This window comes from Garra rufa, chromosome 18, assembly GCF_049309525.1.
Source record: "Garra rufa chromosome 18, GarRuf1.0, whole genome shotgun sequence".
Lineage (NCBI taxonomy): Eukaryota > Metazoa > Chordata > Actinopteri > Cypriniformes > Cyprinidae > Garra > Garra rufa.
The window spans coordinates 18,894,560-18,921,378 of NC_133378.1; the positions used below are offsets into that span (position 1 = coordinate 18,894,560).

The following is a 26,819-nucleotide window of genomic DNA, read 5'->3' on the forward strand; positions in this document are numbered from 1 at the left end:
GGAAACTCCCCAAATCTTAAAACTTGTGGTCAATCCTCAAGAGGCGGGTGGACAAACAAAAACCCACTAATTCTGACAAACTCCAAGAAGTGATTATGAAAGAATGGGTTGCTATCAGTCAGGATTTGGCCCAGAAGTTGATTGAGAGCATGCCCAGTCGAATTGCAGAGGTCCTGAAAAAGAAGGGCCAACACTGCAAATACTGACTCTGCATAAATGTCATGTAATTGTCGATAAAAGCCTTTGAAATGTATGAAGTGCTTGTAATTATATTTTAGTACATCACAGAAACAACTGAAACAAAGATCTAAAAGCAGTTTAGCAGCAAACTTTGTGAAAACTAATATTTGTGTCATTCTCAAAACTTTTGGCCACGACTGTATATGCAAGTATGTGTCTGCATGCAGCGAGTTTATATGTATGTGCGTGTGTTGTTGTAGGTGTATATGCATGGATCGAGTTTAAATGTATAAGCGAGTGTGTCTGGGTGTATGCACGTCTCAAGTTTATATACGCAAGTTATTCACAAGTGTATATGCATTCATTACTAACAGAAGATGTATTGGTGTGGATTTCATATTAGTGTGCACGTGTATTTCATATATATATATTTGAACATCCAATAGTATACATGTATATGTGAGTAATTTATAGGTGTATATGCACGTGTTTTATGTATGTATTGATAAGCAGAGTTTGATTTAAATCCTACGTGGCGCCTCATATTTTGCAGTGTGGATGAATAATAATGAGGGGAGGAGTTTTTGGAAAGGGAGGGAGACTGTAGGAGGAACAGAGCAAATTATGTTTAGTACGTGCACCAGATCAGAGAATATACTGAGACATAACAGACAGAGAGCATGAGAATAACATATAGACGCACTTTGCTGTTCTATCTGAAAGCTGAACGAATAGGAGCACATTTAACTCTGTAGGCAAAATGAGTTTTGACTGACAGCGAACAGAATGTTTTGGCAGTAGTCCCATATATTTGACATAATTCCCAAACAAAGTTACAATGGTAGACGGCGGATATCTAAAACAGATTCAGTGTCAGCATAGAAGGCGTGGACGTGGAATGGACAGAGCATTATATGGCTTAGTTCGTGAAGAAAACTGTGGATTATATCGCAAAGTGAAATACTTACAGTGAAGAAACGGAGCTGGCTGAAGGTAAGTGCTGCTAATCAATCAACGCTCACATGTAGCGACTTCTGTTCGCGGGCACTACTGAACTGTCACTCACGTGCTCCCTTCAGGCACTACAATGTCAAACGGCTTTAATATCGGTAAATACATGTACATATTTAATTATTGAATATTGGGTATTCAACCAAATAAATACATAACGAACTTGCTTTTCCAGTTTTTAAACATAATGCAAATTAAAACGATAGCCTAAAGAGTTAAAACTAGAATATTGTATATATAGTATACCGTTATATATATAACGTTACCTTTTTCAAATTATCTCAGGACCAACGAGGTGAATTGCAAATGTAGCCTAATTTTACTGTTGATCGCGATAAATGTATCTATTAGCTTATTTTCTTACTGTAAAGACTTGAGGTAAGAAACTTCATGATTTCTGACTTAATGATTTAAAATGACAGGAAGTGTTTGTAAAATGTTCATAATTTGACAGGAAGATCATGTAAAATATTACAGTTAAAACTGTTAATTGCTTAATTAAGTTACCTTAAATTACTGAAAAATGTTCTTTGTAAAAAAAATATGAGTTTGCCTATTTTACAGTCTACTATAACAGCATATTTTTGTTGAAGCAACCCGTGTACGTTTATAATAAAATATTGTTAAACCGTGTTTTGTAGCATAAAATTAGTCATCTGATAAACTGTAAAATGACGTTTCCAGAATTCCCTGTGTGATGCATCGTATTTAAACATATTTTATTTGAATAGGACTAGGTGTAGATAACATTTGATATTGCTTAGTTATTTAGTGTATTGAATGTCGTGTTACCATAATAATGTGGGTAATATTGCGCACATTGTAAATGCTCATGGAAAACATCATGGGCTGTGTTTCATTGTTTAATGTTTTAATAGTTCAAGCACGTTGATATATGAACTGTAGCCTAATAAACAGCCGCCACAATGCCATCTTGAAATGCCTGAAACACTATCATCATTGTTTATGAATTTCTGACAACCATATCCAGTAGCTGCCAGGTTTTGACAATATATCAAAACAGATTTTTTTTTAGAGTGCAGAATATGGGCAGCAGCAACCTACTAGATTGAAGTTAAAATCAAAGTTCAGTTTAGAGTCAATGTTAATATAATTAACTTGTAGAATATAAAGTGATATAAAATACTTATTACATTATTGCAGTTCATCACATTGTGAGGTAAACACCCATTCAGACCAGTAGATTTTGATGGCTGAGGTCAGCTGGAAAGGTCGCAGTGTATCCATCATCCTCGTGTACACACACTGGAGCCTGTGTGTTTCAAAGCGACGCTAATTGCTCTTGTGCTTTTCATTTTCCTCGTAATTAAGACTTTAGAAAGCTTTACAGTCATCCATGAAAAAGCTTTACCCACGAACAGCCGCTGAGTCACTGGACATTTTCTTCATTGTGATTATGTGGGGCGGTCACGTTTATGATTGATTGACTCATAAAGGATTTTGTGAACAGGAACCATGGCTTAGATTAATGTATGTAAACTAACGAAAATTTTCATTTGACATTACATGCAATAATCCAGAGAAGAAAAACTTAATGCAGCAAGCTCGTTAAAATCTTTAGAGCACTGCATGCTTAATTGTTCAGGATTTAGAAAACAAAAGTAGCTATGCGATGGAACCTGTTAACGCTGCAAAACTGGAATCACAGTCGTCTTAAATAAACATGGGTGACTGCTTTTGTTGAAACCTTACAAAGGTTTCTAAATCTGTGGACTGAGAAAATTCCTATATTTAAATGGTGTTTACCAGAGCTGCATTAACACAGGTTGGGTTCATGTCTCAAAAGTTAATGTGCCTGCCAAAGAACTTTGAAATCACTGAGAGAATCCCGTTATAAGTAAACAAACATGCAGCTTTTCTCTGTGAACCTGGGAGGTTTCAAAGTCCACCGATGCCTTATGTTTCCCTTGTTGTGTATGGCTCAGCCTTTGCAGAATAAAGCAGGATAATAGAGTATGGACCGTTTGCTTATATTGCATTTGTAGTTTCGGTTGTGTTATTTTCATCTTTTCAAGGTTTCGGTGTGTATTTAAAGACTGTTGCAATGTGATCTGTTTAAACAGGAATATATGTGACCCTGGACCACAAAACCAGTCTTAATTCGCTGGGGTATATTTGTAGCAATAGCCAAAAATACATTGTATGGGTCAAAATTATTGATTTTCTTTTATGTCAAAAATCATTAGGAAATTAAGTACAGATCATGTTACTTTAAGATTTTTTGTAAAATTCCTACTGTAAACCTATCAAAATGTATTTTTTGATTAGTAATATGCATTGTTAAGAACTTAATTTGGACAACTTTAAAGGTGATTTTCTCAGTATTTTGATTTTTTTTGCACCCTTAGATTCCAGATTTTCAAATAGATGTATCTCGGCCAAATATTATCCTATCCTAACAAACCATACATCAATAGAAAGCTTATTTATTGAGCTTTCAGATGATGTATATATCTCAGTTTTGTAAAATGTAACCTTATGACTGGTTTTGTGGTCCAGGGTCACATATGTGACAAGTTAATGAGTAAATGTGGGGTAGTCAGTAGTGCATGAACATCATTCTCACACACACCCATTCATACATCATATATACAATTTGTCATTTGAAAAGACTCTAAATTAAATATCTCCAAACAAATGTTTGTCACTACTATACCTCACTGTAAATATCTGTCAGTGTTGGAGGAATGCGGGTGTGTTTTTGGGAGGGACTCTGGGGCTCTGACCCAAGCACGGAACAGAGCTGAAACATAAAAGGACAAACAGACAGTGGAAATGGGTTAGATAAACAAAAGCGCTAACACATGAAAATAGGTGGATCACACAGTCATCCTTCCTGTGGTGCGGCTGTTTTCCTGTGATTGACAAAGACGTAAAATAAAGAAGAACTGAGATCTACTTGAAAGTGTTTTCTTTTTCTTTCTTGGAAACAGCAAGAATAGTTAATAAAAGCCACAACTATGTAGAATAATCAAAGATTTTAAAGTTAGATATATGTACAGTTGAAACCAAATGATTTAGACAACTAGTGAAAAAAAAATTCTATTTTGCAATTTTTTGTAATATACAGTATATATGACCCTGGACCACAAAACCAGTCATAAGGGTAAATTTTTTTAAATTTAGATTTTTATATTATCTGAAAGCCAAAAAAATAATCTTTCCATCGTTAGAATAAAATAATATTTAGCTGAGATAGCCGAGATTTGAAAATCTGGAATCTGAGGGTGCAAAAAAATCTAAATATTGAGAAAATCACCTTTAAAGTTGTCTAAATCTTTGCCCAAAGTTCGTAGCAATGCATATTACTAATCAAAAATTAAGTTTTGATATATTTATTGTAGGAATCTTACAAAATATCTTTATGGAACATAATCTTTACTTAATATCCTATTGATTTTTGGCATAAAAGAAAAATTGATAATTTATACTTGTGCTACTTATGACTGGTTTTGTGGTCCAGGGTCACATATGTGTGTATGCAGGGGCGTTTTCTCAGAGAATGCAAGGGATGCAGTGTCTTCTCAAGGTATTGGATGAGAAAAAAAAATAGTACAAAAATAAAACAATGCTAATATACTAAATCTAACATTAAAAAGTATATAAATCACTTGTTTTCTAAAGAAACATTGTCCTGTAAAGTTACAGTGCAGCCCACTGAGTTTTAACAGACCCCCTAAAGCTTTGGTGAGTTTGTTGGGGGGTAATTAAGAATGAATGGGGGAAAGTCACATGAGAGGAGGCAACGCCTCTATCACGATATGATTGGATATGACTGGTTATGTTGAGCTGTGATTGGTTAATGCGATAAATCCCGCCTCTTGTGTTTGTGTGCATTCTGTGTTCGCAAATCAGTCCGAATGAACAATATAAAGGCGTTAATGCAAGGACTAATTAAAAAAGTAATTAAACGACTCACACATTTAGATATAACTTTGTTACGTCAAACTAAGACATAAAATGGCATGAAACGTGATCTGTGGGAGTGTTTAGTGAGTAATAAGTGAAATTTAAAGTAAATCTCAGTGTCTGGGACCAATATTTACTGAGCTTTGATGACTGATGATCTGAAAAATTTAAAAATAGCTCAAAGTTAACTATTAAAAAGAATTGCTGAACATAAGTTCAAAAATAAAATATATAGTTTAGTTTACATAGTTACTGCCTTGAGTTATTATTTTGGAATAAATGTAAAATGCTTAAAAACACTAACTTGATGAAATTCATACTTGGCTTTAATAATGTCACATAGTTAAATGAATATTTGACTACTCTCCCAAAAATAAGGTGCAAAATCTGAACTATTTCTTTTTAATTGTACATCATAACTTTTCTTTGTTTTTCATGTTCCGGAAAATCCTCAGACTTTCAAATCACTTTCAGGCTTCATTGGGAACAATACAGATTTTAATGTGTTCTCAGACTTTCAGGCCCCACAGTAAGTGACTGGCAGACAGCTACTATTAGAAAAGAGACACACAAGTGATCTGCTGGTTAATTGCCACTTTCTCTTCATTCCATCTACTCTCCTCTATCCATTCTGCTTTTACTTTACAGATAGGGAGGCTGCACTACACAGTAGCTTCTCCTGCTGTAAAGCATTCCTGGGAGACGTTCATAAATTAAGGATTACTTTCCATACACATATTTTTCACCTAGTCTACCAGACAAGTACGCACACAGATTCCAGTGTAGCCACATAATGCACTACTCTGATGTGCTGACGTACATTGATAAATTCCTTATCAGCACTTCATCGCTGCTTACTGTGAGATTGGGCCATTTATACTCAGTGGCAGAAGGATAAAATAAACCATCCTGGGTGAACATCTAAGACTATTTTCTATTTTCAATATGAGTATTATGAAATGTAGTCTTTGCCACACAATTAAGTGTAATTTATTAGGTAATATTTGTGGTGCTGGAGGTAAAGACATTTCTGACCTGTTCTACCTTAACTGTCATCTATTTTCTCAGTCAAGGTTTTGCTCTGTTCTAAATTAAGTCTTTGAGGAGGATTTGTGTTTGTATTTGATAGCACAAGACAGCTTTAGAAAGTGCCGCTTAAGGGTCATGGGCTCACGTCCCAGTGCTCCCCATGTGCTGTGGCTTGACCGTCCTTTCCTCCTGTCATGTGACCCGGGGTTGGCACCGAGCAGCCACCGGTCTGGGAAGCATCACTTTTAAAACCCGGGAGAGTCATTCAGCAGATGAGATCTGAAAGGTAGTGGTTACATCTGACCATCAACATTAAGAGCTCAGCTGCAAAGTGAAGAACCAGGTTGAGTTTTGCTCAAACTGTTATTGTGCCATTGCTGGAACAGATCAGGAGATATCAAGGACAGGCTGATCTGGTAAAAGGATGATATTTACGTGAAAGTCAGATTCTGTGAACAGCAGAGGTGAACAGAGAGAGGATACAAACTGAGAGAGGAGCAAAGGAGCAAGAGAGACGGATGAGTGCACTGCTGCTCTCCACAGTTGGCTTTCACATCCTCCACTCTCATCTCTTCTTTTTCCATCTGCCCCCTTGACCTCTAAGCAGAGCACCACGGGAAACGTGGAATATTTTTAGTATCCATCTGATAACCAGCAGATGGAGGTTTGAGAAGCAGAGAACACATCTCTGATAGCTTTGGTGTGGTTTTGATCAGATTCTTTGATTGCTCTTTCATTGATCTTTCAAGGTTCCAAAATGTTGGTTTTCACAGCAGTGCCTTAGAAGAACAATTTTTGGTTTGTTTTGGTGAACAGCCATTGTATTATTAGTGTGAAGAACATTTTAAAAACCTGAAGAACCTTTTTTTTACTATTAGGAACCTTTTGTACAATGGAAAGGTTCTATGAATGTTAAAGGTTCTTAATAGAACCATAGATGCCAACCTTTTTTACCCCAGATATTAAAACTTGTATGGCTTAATATAACATTAATGATGTAGTAGAAAAGCCATGAAAGAGTTACGTTATTTGAAAAACCCACATCGTTTTATACATATTTTGGACTATGGGGGGCGCCATTATTTCGATGATGTCAAATGGTTGCACTCGATGCGCTACTTTTTACTATATTTATTGCAACAAAACTCAACACAACAACTGAAATACTGTTACAATGTCCACAACTACAAAAAGAGCTTACAGGTGGTGATGGATATAAGTGTAGGCTTAAACCAAGTGCTGTACTATCGATTTTTCCCCTCAAGGAGTGAAATTGGCACAGAGAAACTCTTTCAATGGCTGTGGCGTCACAACATTGGCATGTTTACATCCTGCCAGGATGGCATTGAGCGTTTCTTGTCTTTGACACTTGTAAGCACTTTCAGTAGCTGTGGTCGACTAAAAGCCTCATAGGCATCAGGTCTAAAGTAAAGAAAACAAAAACGTGGGTCTTTAGGAAGTTTTATTCATCCACAGGCATCTTCCCATTTTTCTTAACGCTAACAAAGCAGTGAAGACTTGCATCGCTTCTCTTATTGTCCTTCGACTGAAAATTACAACCAAAAGCCAAACAATGTGGCATCGTAACAGTATTTTATTTTCTGAGCTGTGTCCAAAATATGCATAGAATTATGTGACTTTTTAAGGTAACGTAAATCTTTCTACTACATATCTCAATAAGAGACATAATTTGCGTTATATTAAGCCATACAAGTCTTAATACCCGGGGTTCCCTTTAAAAATAAAGGTTTGCATCTGATATTTCTGAAGATTTTCTTAGTAGAAAAATCTGAGTTGCCAGAGATTCCATTTGCTCTTTGTGTAGTCTCAACATGAGAAATGAAAGAGATCTGATTTTTAATGCTTTATCTTGCGGGAAGCCTCGTCTGAGCGCTTCATGCACACATGCCTAGCAGGGGCACATCACAGAGCCACTTTCAGCCTCCTGATGAATAGCCAGTGCCAGCACATGTGCATCAGACACATTTAAAGACCCAGAGCGTGTGAGAAGGCTCTTTCTGTAATTTCCCAGGAGGTACCAAAGTAGGTAATGGAAAGTACTTGGGACATGCAAAGAGTGCGAACAGACGACAAACTGGACAGCACGAGCGACTGACGGGCTTTCCGTGGGCAACATCGAAGGAAGACCTTGCCAGGCTTTGTGTTACAATTGGAAGGCTTTCATTAGGACTCTGTAACCAGCACAGCTCTGAAGTGGCTATTTCTGTTGTGAATTGATTATGCAAACGAAAGATGAAAACGACCACTCCAGATGGACTGAGAGAGTGAGAGCAGGAAGACTGAGTGAGTGAGAATGAATGAAGTGAATGAAATATTGCAGGTCTCTGAGACTTGGACTTAAATCAAGAGCTAATTTTAAAACAAACCGCACTCGAAAGCTTTCTGGTTCCATTCTTGCTAATCTTCACATAAATCATAAACACGCTGACAGGAATACACCCATGGAAGGCTAAACAACACGTACGAGCTAACAAACAGCAGAAGAATCAAAGAAAATGTCAAAGAAAACAAACACAAAGCACAACCACACAAAATCAATGCCTTGTATTCCAGAGACTACAACATACTATTCAATATCCAAATGATTTACACGACCATTCAGAAGCTTCAGTTCGGTAGGATGTTTTTAATGTTTTAAAATAAGTGTTTTATGCTCACCAAAGCTGCATTTGGTCAAATATACAGTTAAAACAACAAGATTTATTACTTTAGTCTTCAGTGTCACGTGATCATTCAGAATTCATTGTAATATGCTGATTTGTTGCTCAAGAAACCTGTTGAAAACAGTTGTGCTGCTTAATATTGAGGATTTATTTATTTATTGCAGGATTCTTTGACAGAACATTCAAAAGAACAGCATTTATTTGAAATAGAAATATTTTAGCATTATAAATGTCCTTATTTCTAGTTCTGTTTAATGTGTTAAAATATTTAATACATTAAATTAAAAAAATATTAAAATATTTTAATTTAATGCTGAATAAAAATATAAATTTATGCTGAATAAAAAAAACTTTGCACATTAATCAAATTTAAATCAGGCTAGTCTTTTCAGCCTGTCTGTGTGAGACTTATTAAAGGATTAGTTCACTCCTGAATTAAAATTTCCTGATAATTTACTCAGCCCTAATGTCATCCAAGATGTTCATGTCTTTCTCTCCTCAGTCTAGGTTTTTGAAAAAAAAAAACATTTTAGGATTTTTCTCCATATTGTGGTCCAAATTGCAGTTCAATGCAGCTTCAAAGGGCTCAAGAAGATCGCAGCTGAGGAATAAGGTCTTATCTAGCAAAACGATCAGTCATTTTCTAAAAAAAAAGAAAAATGTATATACTTTTTAACCACAAATTGCACTAGCTCTCCAATGCGCATCTATGACTTCACCTATTACGTAATCAAGTTGGAAAGGTCACGCACAGTTAGTTCTTCGTCTGTGTACTTCATTTGTGGTTAAAAAGTATATAAATTTTATTTTTTCACGAAAACGACAGATCGTTTCGCTAGATAAGACCCTTATTCCTCATCTGGGATCGTGTAGAGACCTTTAAAGCTGCATTGAAACTGCAGTTTCGCCCCTCAACCCGTTGATCCCCGTTAAAGTCCTCTATATGGAGAAAATCCTAGAATATTTTCCTCAAAAACCTTCATTACTTTTTAAGTGAAGAAAGAAAGACATGAACATCTTGGATGACATAGAGGTAAACAAATTATCAGGAAATTTTAATTCTGGAGTGAACTAATCCTTTAATACAACCACACATTTTCTCCTCATAGTGGCAGTGCTCTTCGCAATAACCCAGACTGTTCTACCTTTATTATTAGATGTTGTTTTCTTAAATGCTTTTGCACTTTTACTCCTATTTGATTTCATATTTTCTTAATACCACTATGCATGTATGGTAAATTAAAAGCCCTTTCAAAGTGTGCAGTTTATGAGCATATTCAATAAATTAGGCAAAAATTAAGTTTAATGTAAGTAAAAGCAAGCATTTTCACAAAACTTACTCTTGGACCCACCATTTCAGTTATACCGTAGAGTATGTCAGCACATCATAATTACAGACACCTTTAAAGTCTGCCTCCATTTAGCCCTTGAAAGCCTGTCCTCCTACCCACCTCCCCCATCCATGCCTCACTCATTCACTGTGTATCCAAAAGAGGGGTTTAAACCATAAGTGTTCCCATATCCCTTTCATAATTTTTTTTTCTCAGTCTCACCGCAATTATGTTTGGAGACAAAGGATAAGTAAATCCCAAGAACATCTCAGATTTGCCTTTCATATATTTGCTAAATAAATGTTCTTAAATGTGTTTTAGCAGCTGGTCATAATAATCCACACAGCATCTTAATGAGGCAGATATACAGAGATTCGAGGGCTTTCTAAATGTTTTATGTGGAGGTTGCAGAAAGACAATGACTCAAAGCTGGCATTAATACATTCATAAACAATTGTATTATTTGTACTTTCACGTTTGCATTCCTTTTGTTCCAAACCTCAAAACTAAACTCAAAAGTCTGTTGAGTACATGTGTAGTTAATGAAAACACAATGATTTAAAGGGACAGTTGATGACAAAAATGAAAATTCTGTCATTAATTACTCACCCTCCAAAACCCATAAGACAAATTCATCTTCGAAAGACAAATTAAGGGTGTGTTCGCACTTGTATTTCGGTTCGTTTGGTTCATTTGGTCTGGACCAAAAAGGAAAATGATACATTTGGTCCTGATCCGCTTAGTGTTCAGTTCACACTGGCATTTTTGACAGCAAACCTAAAGATACCGAACCTAAAGGCATAGTGATACGTTCACAACCTGATTGGTTGGGTTGAATGACGTATATTTTGTGACGGAACTGACTGAACACTCCAAACAAAAGAAAAAGGTGAACACGCTTAGTTCAGCAGACGACATTATGTCGCATATTGTCTTATCTTGTCATTACTTCCTGTTTTTGGTTTGTTTACAAGTATTTGTTCTGTGTCGCTTTTATATTTCAGTCGAACCACACCGGAGTTTGTTTGGAAGTGGACCGAGACCCATCTTTTTAGCAGTCTTGGTCCGCTTGTTTGGTGCACACCATGGTTCGGATAGCAGCATTTACACTTACTTAAATGAACCGCACTAACAGAGCAATCGCACCAGAGTTTGTTTTAATCTAATCAAACATGACAAGATATTTGTTTTTTATTAAATCCTAAAGCTTACTGACCCTGCATAGACTGCAACGCAACTACCACGTTCAAGTGCCAGAAGTTAGTAAGGACATTTTTAAAATAGTCCATGTGACATCAGTGGTTCAACCGTAATGTTAAGACGCTACGAGAATACTTTTTGTCACATGGACTATTTTAACAATGTCCTTACTACCTTCTGGGACTTGAACGTGTCAGTTGCGTTGCTGTCTATGCAGGGTCGAAAAGCTCTTGGATTTCACCAAAAATATCTTAATTTGAGTTCTAAAGATGAACAAAGGTCTTGCGGGTTTGGAACGACATGAGAGTGAGTAATTAATGACAGAATTTTCATTTTTGGGTGAACTATCTCTTTAAAATGATTTAAGAGCTTTCTCTAAAAACAGGAGCTGAGATGGAGCATTTAATTCGAGACGATATAGGAGACATCCTAATGCCTCATTCGATTTAGACGCCTCCATTCCTTTACTCTTCTGCAAGAGCTACAGAAATAGCCAACAAAATGAAATTCATTTGACCTAATTTTATTAAAATGATTTACAACTGTTTGTTTAACAATTTAGGCCAGTGAGGGATCAGTGTCGGGATGTTTTGGTTCTGCCTCTCATGTCTGTCCTTCTCGTTGTAGGTCATGAGGATGGCCTCTTGGGAAGAGAATCTGGGTCAGCCCAATCGCTCTGTGCTGGAGATGGAGGGGCCACCGGACCTGTCCAGCTCCCTCTTCAATCTCAGCAGCAGCTATGGGGGCACGGGGGCTTTCCTCTGGTTGTTTCCATCAGAGAATGTTACATGGACCACCACAAGGCCCACAATCCAGCCAGTTGCCCCTCCACGGGTACGGGACCAAGCCTTGGCCCAGGCGGAGATCGGGGTGCTGGGGTTGGTGCTTGCCCTCACCACTCTGGGTAATGGATTTGTGCTGTGGGTGCTGCTGCGTAGGAAGAAACATCACGCTCCCATGCACCTCTTCATGGTCAATCTATGTGTGGCTGACCTGGTAGTGGCCTTCTTTCAGGTAACAGCCTATTGAGACTATTAAAAATGATAAGTGCAGTCAAATGAGCTTAACAGCTAAGTAATTGTTGACCTAAATGGAAACATATAGTGAGACTACATTTATTAAAATGCAGTTTAAGTATCCCGTGTGGGAGTAATGTTGTGTCGGAAGGGAAGTTCTAGATATTATTAGGGCAGCATAATTAATTTTAAAAAATGAAATCGTGATATGGCTTTGTGTGATTATCAAATCTCAATAACTGCAGTATAATTAAATAAATGAATGCTCTACATGTTTAAAAGGAAAGTTCACCCAAAATTGAAAATTCTGTTGTTAATTACCCACCCTCATGTCATTCCAAACCCGTAAGACATTTGTTCATCTTCAGAACACAAATTAAGATATTTTTGATTAAATCTGAGAGCTTTCTGACCCTGCGTAAACAGCAACACAAATACGCTACTAATGCTAAGGCCCAGAAAAGTAGTAACACAGAACTGACACGGAAGGGAACAAATTGTTGAATAAAGTCATTGTTTTTATTTTCTTTATGCACAAAAATTATTCTCATAGTTTCGTAAAATTACGATTGATCACTGATGTGATATGCACTATTTTAACAATGTCCTTACTACCTTTCTGTACCTTGAACGTGCAGTTGCTAGTCTATTTAACAATTTTTCTAGACAAGTGGTGCTAAGGGAGGTGGAGGGTTGCGATCTCATTGGCTGCAGAATGAGCAAAGGCCAATCAGCTTCTGCCATGTATTAATTGATGTAACTGCATGTAAAAGGACCTCAGTATGTGCCATCTAGAGTTTTTGTGCCTGAATGATACAGTTGAAGTCAAAAGTTTACATACACCTTGCAGAATCTGCAAAATGTTAATTATTTGAAAAGAATAAGAGGGATCATACAAAATGAATGTTATTTTTTATTTAGTACTGACCTGAATAAAACACATTTACATATAGTCCACAAGAGAAAATAATTAAACATTTTTTATAAAAACGACCCTGTTCAAAAGTTGACATACACTTGATTCTTATTACTGTGTTGTGACCTGAATAATCCACAGCTGTGTTTTTTGTTTAGTGATAGTTGTTCATGAGTTCCTGAACAGTTAAACTGCCCGCTGTTCTTCAGAAAAATCCTTTAAGTCCTTCAAATTCTTTGATTTTTTTCAGCATTTTTGTGTATTTGACCCCTTTCCAAGAAAAACTGTATGATTTTAAAATCCATCTTTTCACACTGAGGACAACTGAGGGAACTCGTATGCAACTAAAACAGAAGGTTTAAATGCTCACTGATGCTCCAGAAGGAAACACGATGCATTAAGAGCCAGGGGTATAAACTTTTGAACAAAATGAGGATGTGTACATTTTTCTTATTTTGCCTAAACATCATATTTTTTCATTCAGTACTGCCCTTCAGAAGCGACAGAGGCATGATCCCTCTTATTTTGGTAAAATAATAAACATTTAGCAGATTCTGCAAGGTGTATTTAAACTTTTGACTTCAAATTTATGTCTTTATTTTGTCCTCAGGTGCTGCCACAGCTGGTGTGGGACATCACAGAGCACTTCCAGGGGCCTGACGCTCTGTGTCGCTCTGTCAAGTATTTGCAGATTGTTGGGATGTTTGCATCATCCTATATGATCGTTGCTATGACTGTGGATCGGCACTATGCTATCTGCTGCCCCCTGCAAGCATATCGCGGAGGCGCACCCTCTCGCTGGAACACCCCCATTATAGTTGCGTGGGGCCTGGCCCTTGTGCTTAGTTTGCCACAGGTAAACGATCTTACTTACAGGTAAGAAGTAAACGCTTACAACTGTTTTGTCAAGCTCATGACTGTCTCCACCATTGCACGCAGGTGTTTATCTTCTCGCGGTCAGAGGTGTCCCCTGGGGTGTTTGAATGCTGGGGCCACTTTGCTGAGCCATGGGGTCTTAAAGCATATGTCACCTGGATGACTGTGGCTGTATTCGTATTGCCAGCCTTAATCATCACTGTCTGTCAGGTATCTCCAACTTTTTTCTTCTGAATCTCTCACTGCCTACACATTTTTTTAAATTAAATGAAAATTAAAGAAAAGAAATTTTGACATTTCTTGTCTAACAATGCTTTATAGCATTAGGACATGGTGTATATTATGCAAATATCGAAGACTTGGCTTGTTTAATGGGAATTAGATGTACTGCAGGGTACAATCTGTTGACTCTGTCAGTTTTGGGTGAAATTCAGAATTTAATAATTGGCTCCTTTTTAATTCATGAGTTGGATGTTGAATTTGAATGACAGGATAAGGAATTTACTTAATTGCAATTAGAGGAAATTCACTGTAACACCACAGAGGAATTTCCATAGCCCAAAACAGGTTTGGTAATCATTTTTATGTATTTAGGCTTTCTGTTTGCTTATTTTGCAATGCCAAAGACATTGGTTTGATTTCTCTGAAAGCATGAACTAATAAAATGTATACATTGAATACATTTTAAGGTATACAAAAAGCGTTTCCTAAAACTGTTACTGACCAGTAATAGAAGCCACTTTCCACCACTTAATTAAACATAAAGTAATTGCAACTGTTCATCTTACAATTCTGACTTTTTACATCTTGCAGTTCTGACTTTTTTTCTTAGAATTGCGTGATACAAACTTGCAATTCTGACTTTTTTCTCGTAATTGCGTGACAAAAACTCAGAATTGCGACTTTTTATTTAACATTTCTGACTTTTTTTGTAATTGCGGGTTTACATCTTGGAATTTTGACTTTTTTCTCAGAACTGCATAAAACAAACTTGCAGTTCTGACTTTTTTCTTAGAACTGCGTGATACAAATTTGCAATTTTGACTTTTTTTCTCATAACTGTGTGACAAACTTGCAACTGCAAGTTATAAAGTCATTTGAGAAGTAAACTCAATTTTGAGATTTTTTTCTGACTTCTTTTCTCAGAATTGCGATACAAAACCTGCAATTCCAACTTTTTTTCTCATAATTGCATGACATGAACTCACAATTGCAATTTAAAATTGTGTGTCAAATTCGCAATTCTCTGCGTTTATATCTCGCAATTGTGACTTTTTATCTCACAATTAGGACTTTTTCCTTGCAATTGCGAGTTTACGTCTGGCAATTCTGACTTTTTTTCTCAGAACTGGGTGATACAAACTTGCAATTCTGACTTTTTTTTCATAATTGCGTGACATAAAATCATAATTACAAGTTATATAGTCAGAATTGTGAGACAAATTCGCAATTCTGAGAAGTAAACTCAATTCTGAGAATTTTTCTGACATATGCAACTTTTTCCCCAAAATAAACGTAACAATAGCCTTTTTTTTTGACCATTTATGACTCAAACATCTCCTGATGAGCATACTGACACCTTGTCAGCTCACAGTGGGTGCACCTATAAGCCTGTATCCTATTTTTCCTATTTTCTGTCGGGTCTGATTTTTCGCGCACTGTCTGCAGATGTGACGTCAAGCGCGTTCATGTTAAACGTTTCAGATCACTCTGCCACCACCGCTAGTCAGCAATTAGCCTACATTCGCAAGCAGTGCAATGGATTGTGCGAATACACAGAAGAGACCCAGGACAACTCTGACACCAACAGTAACTCCACAGAAGACTAAAAAAGTTAAACCCCTGACAAGTGCCCGAAAAAGATCGAGGATTGAGAGCGACCGGCACCGAGCAAGGACTAGAGTGAACATCGGCTTCGCATTTGAGCCTTGGAGGGAGCTCAGATCTGTGTCATTTTGTGACACGTTATCTTCATTTTATGTTACAATTTATAAAACACTCAAACTATTCAAAAACAAACACTAAAATATACAAACACTATTACTATATAACTCTGAAGCACTACTGTGCATTTTGTTGTGTCATATATATTGCAAACAAACTTAGTTTCTCAAACAATATGTATTTGACTGTTCTTACCTCTGTAAACATAATGTTGACTTCTTTGCAGCGGATGACTTGTCAAGTGTGTACGTACGAGCGCGCTGCGAGAGCGAGCAGAAAGGAAGAGCATTTCCGTTTTTTGGCCACAGGTGTCAGTCGCGAGTTTAAATTTCAGTAAATTGCATATAGCCCCTTCAAGTCAGAATTGTGAGATATAAATTATCAGTTTATTTAAAGTCAAAATTGTGAGTTTGTATCATGCACTTCTGATAAAAAAAAATATTTTTATTGTGAGATAAAAAATAAATCGCAATAACATTTTTTTATTCAGTGGTGGAAACAAACTTCTATAGACCAGCAACTGTTGCCATGTATAATTTTTCTCAGACTAGCTTTTGCTCTTTTTCTAGTGTAAGGCTATGGAGGATCTGTGTACCTAGAAAGTTGTAAAAACAGTTTTATTCAAAAAGTACATTTATTGTAAATGTAAAGTAAAGTAAAATGCTACAGAAAAAAAAAACTGTTAATAGATTAACTGTAAGTTAATGTATATGGTTAAAAAAAACGATGTCAGGTAAATAGTTTACCATCACATTATATGTATATTTACTGTAGAATACTGTCAAATGTATGGTTTTTGGAGGTAAAAACTATTAGTTTAAATTTAGTTTACTGTGAAAATGGTAAAAAGAACATTCCCAGAAGTCCTGTAACACATCCCATATGATTGCATTTTAAAATGTATTCTTAGTTTAATTCTAAATGGCACACTCTGGACTCTGGACCCACAGTGGGAGTATTTTTACGCTGATGTATCTCTTGTTCACCTCAGGTTCGCATCTTTAGAGAAATCCATGACAATATCTACCTGAAGTCTGAGCGGGTGGTGACGGCAGAATTTAAAAGGAACTCTGTCTTCTTCCACTTTCCTCAGCGGGAGGGAGGCAGAGGAAGGACCAGAGAGAGATCCAGACAGAGCAGACACAGCTACCATGCTGCTGACAGCAGTCTCAGTCAAGCTCACTGCAGCCCCTCACATCATGCAGGAGAGGAAGCTTCTTCCTCAACCTTATATGATGGCTACTCTCATACTATACCCTGTAGGAGCTCTGTCTACGAGCCCTCCATCCAAACTCACCTGCAAAACCCCACCAACCATCTCTCAGACCCCTCCCATTCTCAGTCATTATCAGCCAATAGCGTGTGTGCGCTGGCTGGACACCCAAATACCTCTGGAGCTTCTGAACTGTGGCCAGACGTGCTTCCAGATGCTTTTCCCCTTCCGACCGACTATTCGCACCCACCGCCTCTCCCAGGTGTGACTAAGGCCATGTCTAAGACGGTGAGGATGACTCTTGTCATTGTGCTGGTCTACACCATCTGCTGGTCTCCTTTCTTTATTGTTCAGTTATGGGCAGCCTGGGACCCCGACCCACCAAACCAAGGTCAGACTTTAAGCCAACAGATGCATATACATGTTTTGTACAGTCACACAATAAGGCTTCTTGGATGCTAAACAGGTTCATAGCATAATAGGAGATATTCTGTAATAGGAAATTACTTCACAATCAGGCAGCAAATTTCATAAATATATTAAGCAGCAGAACTGTTTTCAATATAGATGATAATAAATGTTTCTTAAGCAGCATGTCAGCATATTAGAATGATTTCTAAAAAAAATCATGTGACACTGAAGACTGGCGTAATGATGCTGAAAATTCAACTTTGCCATCAGCAGGGTGGTGTTCATAACCAAACAAACAGCGCATTCTCCAGGAATATCTCAAAAACAGAGATGCCCGTTCTTGGAAATCTACCTTCCCGCAGAGTTTTGTTCCAAGCACAATCAAAAACACATGAATCAGTTCATCAGGGTCTTCAAGGTTGCTTGGAAATTGCAGGCAGGTGTGTTAGAGCTTGGCTGGAACTGATGTCTGTGGGAGGGGAGATCTCCAGGAGCAGAAATAATCAATCATGTTTTCAGTGTGTCCCCCTTTTTATTTTCCTCTTCTTTATTTAACTGTCCCCTGCTTGCTTTTCCCTTAACACATAAACAGACAAACACCTGCTCACTCACCAGAGTATTGGGTAATCTCATTGGTATTTACACCTTTGTAATAGACTGGACTTTCTGCACAGTTTGACCAGCCACCTGGCAACCAAATCACTATGAAAACCAGCACAAACCGACTCCTAAAGATGCGTTTTAGTCTTTTATATATATATTGTTTTTGTTTAGATTAGAGGACTTGGTATATAGCTTTTATTATTATATTTCGCATCTCACTGGCCTTTTTCATTATACATTACTGCTCGAAAGCTCTGGCTTGAAAGAAATTTATTCATTAAGGATGCATTAAATTGATCAAAATGTTAGTAAAAACATTTATAATGTTAAAAAATTCCATTTTAACAGAAGTTTTGAACTTCTTTTTAAACAGCAAATTTGTATATTAAAATGATTTCTAAAGGATCATGTGACACTGATAACTGATGTAATGGCTGCTGACAATTCAGTTTTGCCATCATGGGAATAAACTACATTTTAAAATGCATTTAAATATATTCAAAAGTTATTTAAATTGTAATAATATTTCACACTATTTCCAATTTACTGTAATTTAATTAGATAAATGCAGCCTTGTTTAACATAAGCGACTTAAATAAAAATGTTATCAAACCCAAACTTTTGAACAGCTGTATTATGTATACAGTGCCTTGCAAAAGTATTCATACGCCTTCATTTTTTCACATTTTGTTATGTTGCAGCCTTATGTTAAACTGCTTTACTTTTTTCCCCACATCAATTTACGCTCCATACACCATAATGACAAAGCAAAAAAACTAATTTGTGACAACTTTGCAAATGTATGAAAAAACACTGAAATAAGTACACTGCATTAGTATCCATACCCTTAACTCAGTACTTATTTAATGCACCTTTACAGCCTCAAGTTTTTTTCGGTATGATGCAACAAGCTTTGCACATCTGCATTTGGGAATTATCTGCAATTCTTTGCCTCACCTCTTCACCTCTCAAGCTCTGTCAGCTTGGATGGGGTCTGGCAGATTTTTTCAGGTTTCTCCAGAAAAATTTGATTGCATTTAACCTAAGGCTCTGGCTGTGTGCTTAGGTTCATTGTCCTTTTGGAAGGTTAACCTTCTGCCTTGTCTGAGGTTCTGAATGCTCTGGAGTCTTTATTAAAGGGATGGTTCACCCAAAAATGAAAATTTGATGTTTATCTGCTTACCCCCAGGGCATCCAAGATGTAGGTGACTTTGTTTCCTCAGCAGAACACAAACAAAGATTTTTAACGAAAACCAGTGCAGTCTGTCAGCCAAATAATGGGAGTGGATGGGCACCAGACCTTTAAAAGTAAACAAAAACATGCACAGACAAATCCAAATTACACCCTGCGGTGTGTATACTACGCCAGAGCGCGTGCACATGTAACATGCCTGATGCTAAACTCGTGCTCATGACAGATGGATGTGGCTGTGTATCAAAGGTAAAAATTGATTTAAATACTGTTCAGTTTTTCGCAAAAACCGATCGTTTCATGTCTTAGGACATCAATGTATCGTCACGAGCCGCAGGGTGTAATTTGGATTTGTCTGTGCATGTTTTTGTTTACTTTTAAAGGTCTAGTTCCCATCCACTCCCATTATTTGGCTGACAGACTGCACCAGTTTTCGTTAAAAATCTTTCGTTTGTGTTCTGCTGAGGAAACAAAGTCACCTACATCTTGGATGCCCTGGGGGTAAGCAGATAAACATCAAATTTTCATTTTTGGGTGAACTATCCCTTTAAGGCTATCTCAATATTTTGGTCAGTCCAAAATTGTCAGTCCCTGCCACTAAAAAGAAGGCCCCACATTATGAGACTGCTACCAGCACACTTTCCTTTTGGGATGATACTCTGCAGGTGATGAGCAGTGCCTGATTTCCTCCAAACATGATGCTTGGAATTGAGGTTCATCAGACCAGAGAATCTTGTTTTTTCAAAGTCTGAGGGTCCTTTAGGTGTTTTTTTTTTTTTTTTGCAAATTCCAAGTGGGTTTTCATGTGTCTTCACTGAGGAGATGATTGAGTTTGGACCCCTTCTAGAAAGAGTCCTAGTTGTTCCAAGCATCTTCCATTATGGATAATGGAGGCTACATGCTTCTGTGAACCTTCAGTGCAGCAGAATTATTTTCTGAACTTGATGCAAGCCTGTTTCTGAGCTCTACAGGCAGTTATTTTGACATCAGGGCTTGTTTTTTGCTCTGATATGCATTTTCAGCTGTTAGACCTTTTCTGAGAGGTGTGTGCCTTTCCAAATCATGTTCATTTAAACAAATTTGCCACAGTTTAACTCCACTCAAAGTGTAGTAACATCTAAAAGCGACGTGAGTGCCCCTGGGCTAAATTTCAAGTGTCCCAGAAAAGGGTATGAATACTTATGCAATGGAATCATTTCAGTTATTTATTTCTAATAAATTTGCAAAGCTGTTACAAACCTGTTTTGTGCTTTGTCATTCTGGTGTATGGAGTGTAGATTGATGTGGAAAAAAGTAATTGAAAGCAGTTTTCACATAAGGCTGCAACATAACAAAACATGAAAAAAAATAAAGGGGTATGAATACTTTCGCACATACAAGGCACTGCATGTATGTATTATGTATATTTTTCCCTTGGTTTATGATGATATCTGTCCTAGTTAAAGCAGTTATTTCTATAAAGTGTAACACTATTGTATTACAGGCTTTATTACTAATGCTTTTCTAAGCAATTTTTAAGACTTTTGCCCGACAGATGATAAAACAGGGAAAATCTCATAAACCTTGACAAATTATATTCACACAAAGATATCGCAATATTGTAGTGCTGTCAACGCAGTAATGAATACAAGTGTTATTTCCTGGCTTTGAGTTTGCATTTATCTCTCATGCAGGGGCTGCTTTCACTATCCTGATGCTACTAGCCAGTCTAAACTCCTGCACTAACCCATGGATCTACACAGCCTTCTCTAACAGTGTGTCCCGTGAGCTGCTCGCACTGCTGCGCTGCCATACCAGATCCCCACGCAGAGGTTCGCTGCCGGACGATTCAACCGCAACTCACACATCAACCAACACCAAGGACTCCATATACTGACCTCTGGCCTGATTCGACTGCACGCACACACACCAGCACACGGCAAACACACCACAGACGTGACGGGCTAGATCCTGTCCCAGATGCCAATCTTTGCCCATGTTGATGACATAGGGCACAGCTGGCATCATAAACACCTTTTTAGAATTTAAAATGACAAATGGGACGCCCTACGGTCTTGTGAACTTCACGGACAAGTGCCAGCTGCACATGTGTGCAGAAAGTGTGTTGTTTGGAACAGGACTGAGGTAATGTCCTGACTACTTTAGATTCAGGTACATGGCGGTTACACAATCTGAAAAGCAGATACTGATCTGTCATCAACAACGTTGCATCTGTTACAAAGACAAAATCACGTTGCCATGCACAGTGCATTTTACAGACAGCTGTCTGGAAGCAAAGGATCGAAGATCCTCCATTCTTCTCTATCTTTCTTTCATGTCTCAACCAAGTGTTTTTATAGATTAGGGTTGCAGGATTATATCAGACTTTACAGTCTAAAGTAAGCGTGGAAAATGCGATAACGGGAAAAGAAAAAAGGCATGTGAACAGTGCATACAAAATGGACAAAAGGTTATCTGGCTCTGCTCCGGACAAGCTTCAGAAGACCAGCGGCAAGATGAGAATAAGAGCCTGAGAAGTTTAAGGGAACATATCCACCACCAGCAAGAATGTTATGAAAATATCAGCCTGATTGTGGGAATCAAACACAAGTGGCAGCTTAGAGAGACAGTGACTTTCCGAATCATATTTAAACTATATAACAAATGTAAAGCGTTCAGAAGACACTGTGAATTACATTGGTCTACAGTATTAGCTATTAAATGATTAGAGTTCTGGCAGTGGAAGGTGTTATAGTGGGCAGAACATTTGACCACCTCTGGACACAAAAGCTGAGCATGAAATTTAATTTTCTGTGTTGGTCATTTTAGTGGTTTAATGTACCAAAGCAAAGAAATAACACATTGTTTAGCAGCTGTTGATTGTGTAACGCATTTCAGTACAACCAGTACTATGTACGCATCCTCACAGTTCTGGGAAATCCTTGTAAAAAAAAAAATCAATAGCATTTTAATTTTCTTTTTATATGTTTTGGGTGAGAAATAACTTCTTTTTTTTACACAGAAGAAACAGGGTAATGGTAGACGAATAGCAATATACTGGTCAATTTCCAGTCTAAATATTGTAGGTAGCAAAATTCTGAAATTCTGGGAGCAACTGCTAGAGTTGAAATCTCTACGTTATGTATATACATGCACACTAATCACACCGATTTCAGTCACACTCATACATCACTCTTTTAGCTCTACCTCTGGTATTTGCTTGATTTTGTGCTCATCTGGAAACAGGGGACCATTCAAATGCTTCAAAGTAACTTATTTGTACAGAAAATATTCTAAACATTATAATTAAGATGTTTTGAAGAATACAGAAAAAATACTACACTGCAACTTAAGCGCCTTATTATAAAAAAAGTATTATATACATATGTACATGTATGTTTGCAACGCACAGATTCCTAAGGTACTCAGTCAGTGCACTTAGAAATTCAGTAGTGTCTGTAGTAGTTTTAGGAGGCTAGCTCAATCTCACATTTCTGCTTGAAGAATTATTATTATAAACACATTTCAACCATAAATTCATTCTGGAAGTCCAAAACTCGCTTACTTTAGTCTACACAGCTTGAAAAGAGAGGAACTCACATTTTAGGGACATTTTTTGTATCACATTTCATGCTTGATGACAAAATGATTGACATTCTTGCTGAGTGGAAATGCATTTTCATTTTCCCCATTTAACAGAAGGCAACAAATCATGTCATTTCCATAAACAATCAGTCTTGATTGGGACAAATATACTGTTTCTCAATATGATATTTATTGTCTAACAGTGTATCAATGACCTTGATATACTGTAAACTACTAACTGTTGGATATTAGTAAAAAATAGTGATTAGATATTGGAAACATTCAAAAAACAAATTGCTAGTGACCTTTTTGTTATATTCAATGCATAATAGATAATCATAGAATCATTTAGCACATATGTGCAGTACCTAAAATATGATCAACATTGTAATAAATTATTTTTTATATCAACTTACTCTTTGTTCTTCTTTATTTTGGTCCTTAATTTCTTCATAAGGTAAACACTTGTTTATAGGACAATCCATAAACTTTGTGGGAGAAAAGGAGAAAATGTTTTTCACCTCAAGAACACCATTTTATCCACCTTTTTCATCAACTCTTAAGTTCCAGTTCATCATCCGCTGTAGGTAATTAACAAGAAGAATAACAACGTGCGGTAAACAATAAAACTGTTTGCAGTACAAACCAGTGTGTTCATACAGTAATTAAGATAATACATTAAAATAACATGGTAAGACACCAATTTGCAATATCAAGCATTAAAACAAGCCGTTTGATTCCACATTGGATGATGTTTCCAGGTATTTTTAAGCTTAGAACTTAATTGCAAACATTATATGACATAGCTGAACTGAATTGTAATTTTATGAGAACTGACTATAGATAGAAACACTTCCCCGTGTCAGCCTCCTGGGTATTTTGTGGCATGTGAATGGCTATGTGTTGTTGGAAGGACTTATGAAACAATAGAGCTCAAAAACGGAATGCATTAGATATGGATTTCCAGTGCAGAGAGGACAGAGGAAACTGTCTGCTGGTGGATTTGCTTTCGGTTTACTCTGCCTCTGCTGACTGGCGTGCTTTATCTCACTGGAGCTGACAGGCAGACGGGTGCCGCGGCTAGGGTCAGAAGAGGTGGCCGCATGTACCTGTCTCCTTCCTTTATGCAAAGAAACCTCCTATCATCTTTAAATCAAACCAAAAACATGACAGTCTTTTTTTTTTTTTTTTTGCATTTCTGCATCTCAAAAGAGGAAACCAGCTGCCTGCAGCTTGACTCTATAAGGAGAAGCTTCTGTGTTTTAAGAAAAAATTTACACAACCAGTCAAAAGTTTTTGAACAGTAAGATTTTTTTTTGTTTTTAAATAAGTCTCTTCTGCTCATACATAATTATTACACTGTATGCAGCCCTACACAGTAAGCAGTAAGCAGCTAGTATTCCATTCCAGACATTATTCAGTCTCTATCCATTTCACGCTGTTCACTCTTAGTATCCCATGTGGCTCTTAAATAACCAGTTAACAGGGTTTAACACACATGTCAGAATGTGGTGTGCATTACAGTTAATCTTTTCTTTCTAAGTGTCCTCTGGTGGTGATGATCACGTCATCTTTGTAGAGGTGTCTTGCAGCAGTTTAACTGAGATTTTAGATTAGGAGAGAAGCCACATTAATACTTTTATGCCAGGAATACCAGATGAAACTACACTACCAGTCAAAAGTTTTTGAACAGTAAGATTTTGGTAACACTTTCTTTGAAGCCTGTATTTATAATACATTCTTAAGGCATTATAATGAATGCATAATGCATTATAAAAATGTTATATCATCTCATGAATAATCATAACAACTATAATACATTTAAGGTTATAACTTTTAAGAGTATGATTATTAATAACACAAGATACACCATATGAAAAATAAAGTAACATAAGTAAAATGGCAAGATATGAGACTTATAATGCATTAACTATAAGAAGTATAATCCATTGTGGATGCAACATGTTCATTGTGTTATAAATCATCAAACTCTTAAAAGCTATAACCACAAATAAGTAAATATTATAATACATTAAATCTGTCCTTATGAATACTCATGAGATGATATAACATATTATACAGTTTTTATAATGCATTATGCATTCATTATAATGCCTTAGAAATACCCTTAGAATATATTATAAATATGGGCTTTATAGAAAGTGTTACCAAGATTTTTGTTTTTAAAGTCTCTTCTTCTCATCAAGCCTGCATTTTTTGATCCAAAATACAGCAAAAACAGTACAATTTTGAAATATTTTTACTATTTAAAAGAACTGTTTTCTCTTTGAATATATTTTAAAATGTTATTTATTCCTGTGATTTCAAAGCTAAATTTTAGCATTATTACTCCAGTCACATGATCCTTCAGAAATCATTCTAATAATCTGATTTGCTGCTCATAAACATTTAGTATTATTATTATGTTGAAAACTGCTGAGTAGAATTTATTCAGGTTTCTTTGATGAATAGAAAGTTCAAAAGAACAGCCTTTATTTGAAATAGAAAACTTTGTAACATTATAAATGTCTTTATCACCTCAATCAGTTTTGATCAATTTAAAGAATCATTGTTAAATAAAAGTATTCATTTCTATAATTATACTGACAAAATTATACTGACTTTTAGCTTTTGAATGGTATAGTGTATAATGTTACAAACACTTTATATTTCATATAAATGCTGATCTTTGGATCTAAAATATTGATAATAATAATAATTATTATTATAAATATTTGTTGAACAGCAAATCAGCATATTAGAATGATTTCTGAAGGATCATGTGACACTGAAGACTGGAGTAATGATGCTGAAAATTTAGCTTTGATCACAATAATAAATCCTATTTTTAAATATATACAAATAGAAAAAATTATTTTAAATAGTAAAATATATTTTTTGAATGTACTGTTTTTGCAGGCTTAAAACATTCCAAAGTTTGGGGTCAGTGAGATTTTTTTTTTTTTAAACCTGCATTTTATTTGAACAAATAAATATTACAACTTAAAATAACTGTTTTCTATCAAATATTTCAAAATGTAATTTATTCCTGTGATGCAAAGCTGAATTTTCAGCATAATTTCTCTCAGTCACATAATCCACAATCATTCTAATATGCTGATTTGCTGCTCAAGAAATATTTCTTATCATTAATATTAAAAACAGTTGAGGTGCTCTATATTTTAATGGAAGCCATTATTCATTTTTTTTTCCTGAGTCATAGAAAGTTGAAAGGAACAGCATTTATGTGAAATCTTCTGTAACATTCTGTAAATGTCTCGACTGTCACTTTTGACCAATTTAATGCATCCTTGCTGAATACGGTTCATTTCCTCAGACAATATAAATAGCAGCTTGCCATCTCACTTTCCCTTCTTGCGAAGACAAAAAAGGTGAATCTTTTCGACTGTTACACCACTCAGTCTTCATGCCTAGAAACTGAGATCCGAGAACAGCTGCAAAGGGTATTTTTGGAGATTGGCTGCAAAAATGCAATTACATCAGAGGCCGTCGTTGTGTTCCATCTATATAGACCCTTTGGGGCTCATGCTCTCCATACTCAACTCAAACCAGTATCTGTTTTCCTAATTTACTCAAGCTCATACTGTTACTGCCTGTGAAACAGATTGCCACACACTTAAATCAAATTGTCACTGTAGTTCTCTATATCCATGACTGGGTGCACATTTTGATTTGGTCATTTCATTAATTAATATAGT

At 36.4% G+C, this 26,819-nt stretch overlaps 1 protein-coding gene across 1 annotated transcript; it reads left to right on the plus strand.

Moving 5' to 3' along the window:
- The first annotated feature begins 862 nt into the window (after positions 1-862).
- On the plus strand, positions 863-23,076 carry avpr2ab (arginine vasopressin receptor 2a, duplicate b). Its single transcript, XM_073822874.1, has 6 exons — positions 863-1,173; positions 11,993-12,379; positions 13,908-14,153; positions 14,237-14,383; positions 17,109-17,721; positions 21,210-23,076. Exons 2-6 carry the CDS (start codon positions 11,996-11,998, stop codon positions 21,410-21,412), a joined length of 1,593 nt encoding a protein of 530 aa, XP_073678975.1. The 5' UTR covers positions 863-1,173; positions 11,993-11,995; the 3' UTR covers positions 21,413-23,076.
- The last annotated feature ends 3,743 nt before the right edge of the window (positions 23,077-26,819 follow it).

Coding starts and splice junctions, on each gene's coding strand:
- avpr2ab (XM_073822874.1), top strand. CDS start 11,996: ATGAGGATGGCCTCTTGGGAAGAGAATCTGGGTCAGCCCAATCGCTCT. Junction 14,154..14,236: donor TTGTGCTTAGTTTGCCACAG/GTAAACGATCTT, acceptor CATTGCACGCAG/GTGTTTATCTTCTCGCGGTC. Junction 17,722..21,209: donor CCCCGACCCACCAAACCAAG/GTCAGACTTTAA, acceptor TCTCTCATGCAG/GGGCTGCTTTCACTATCCTG.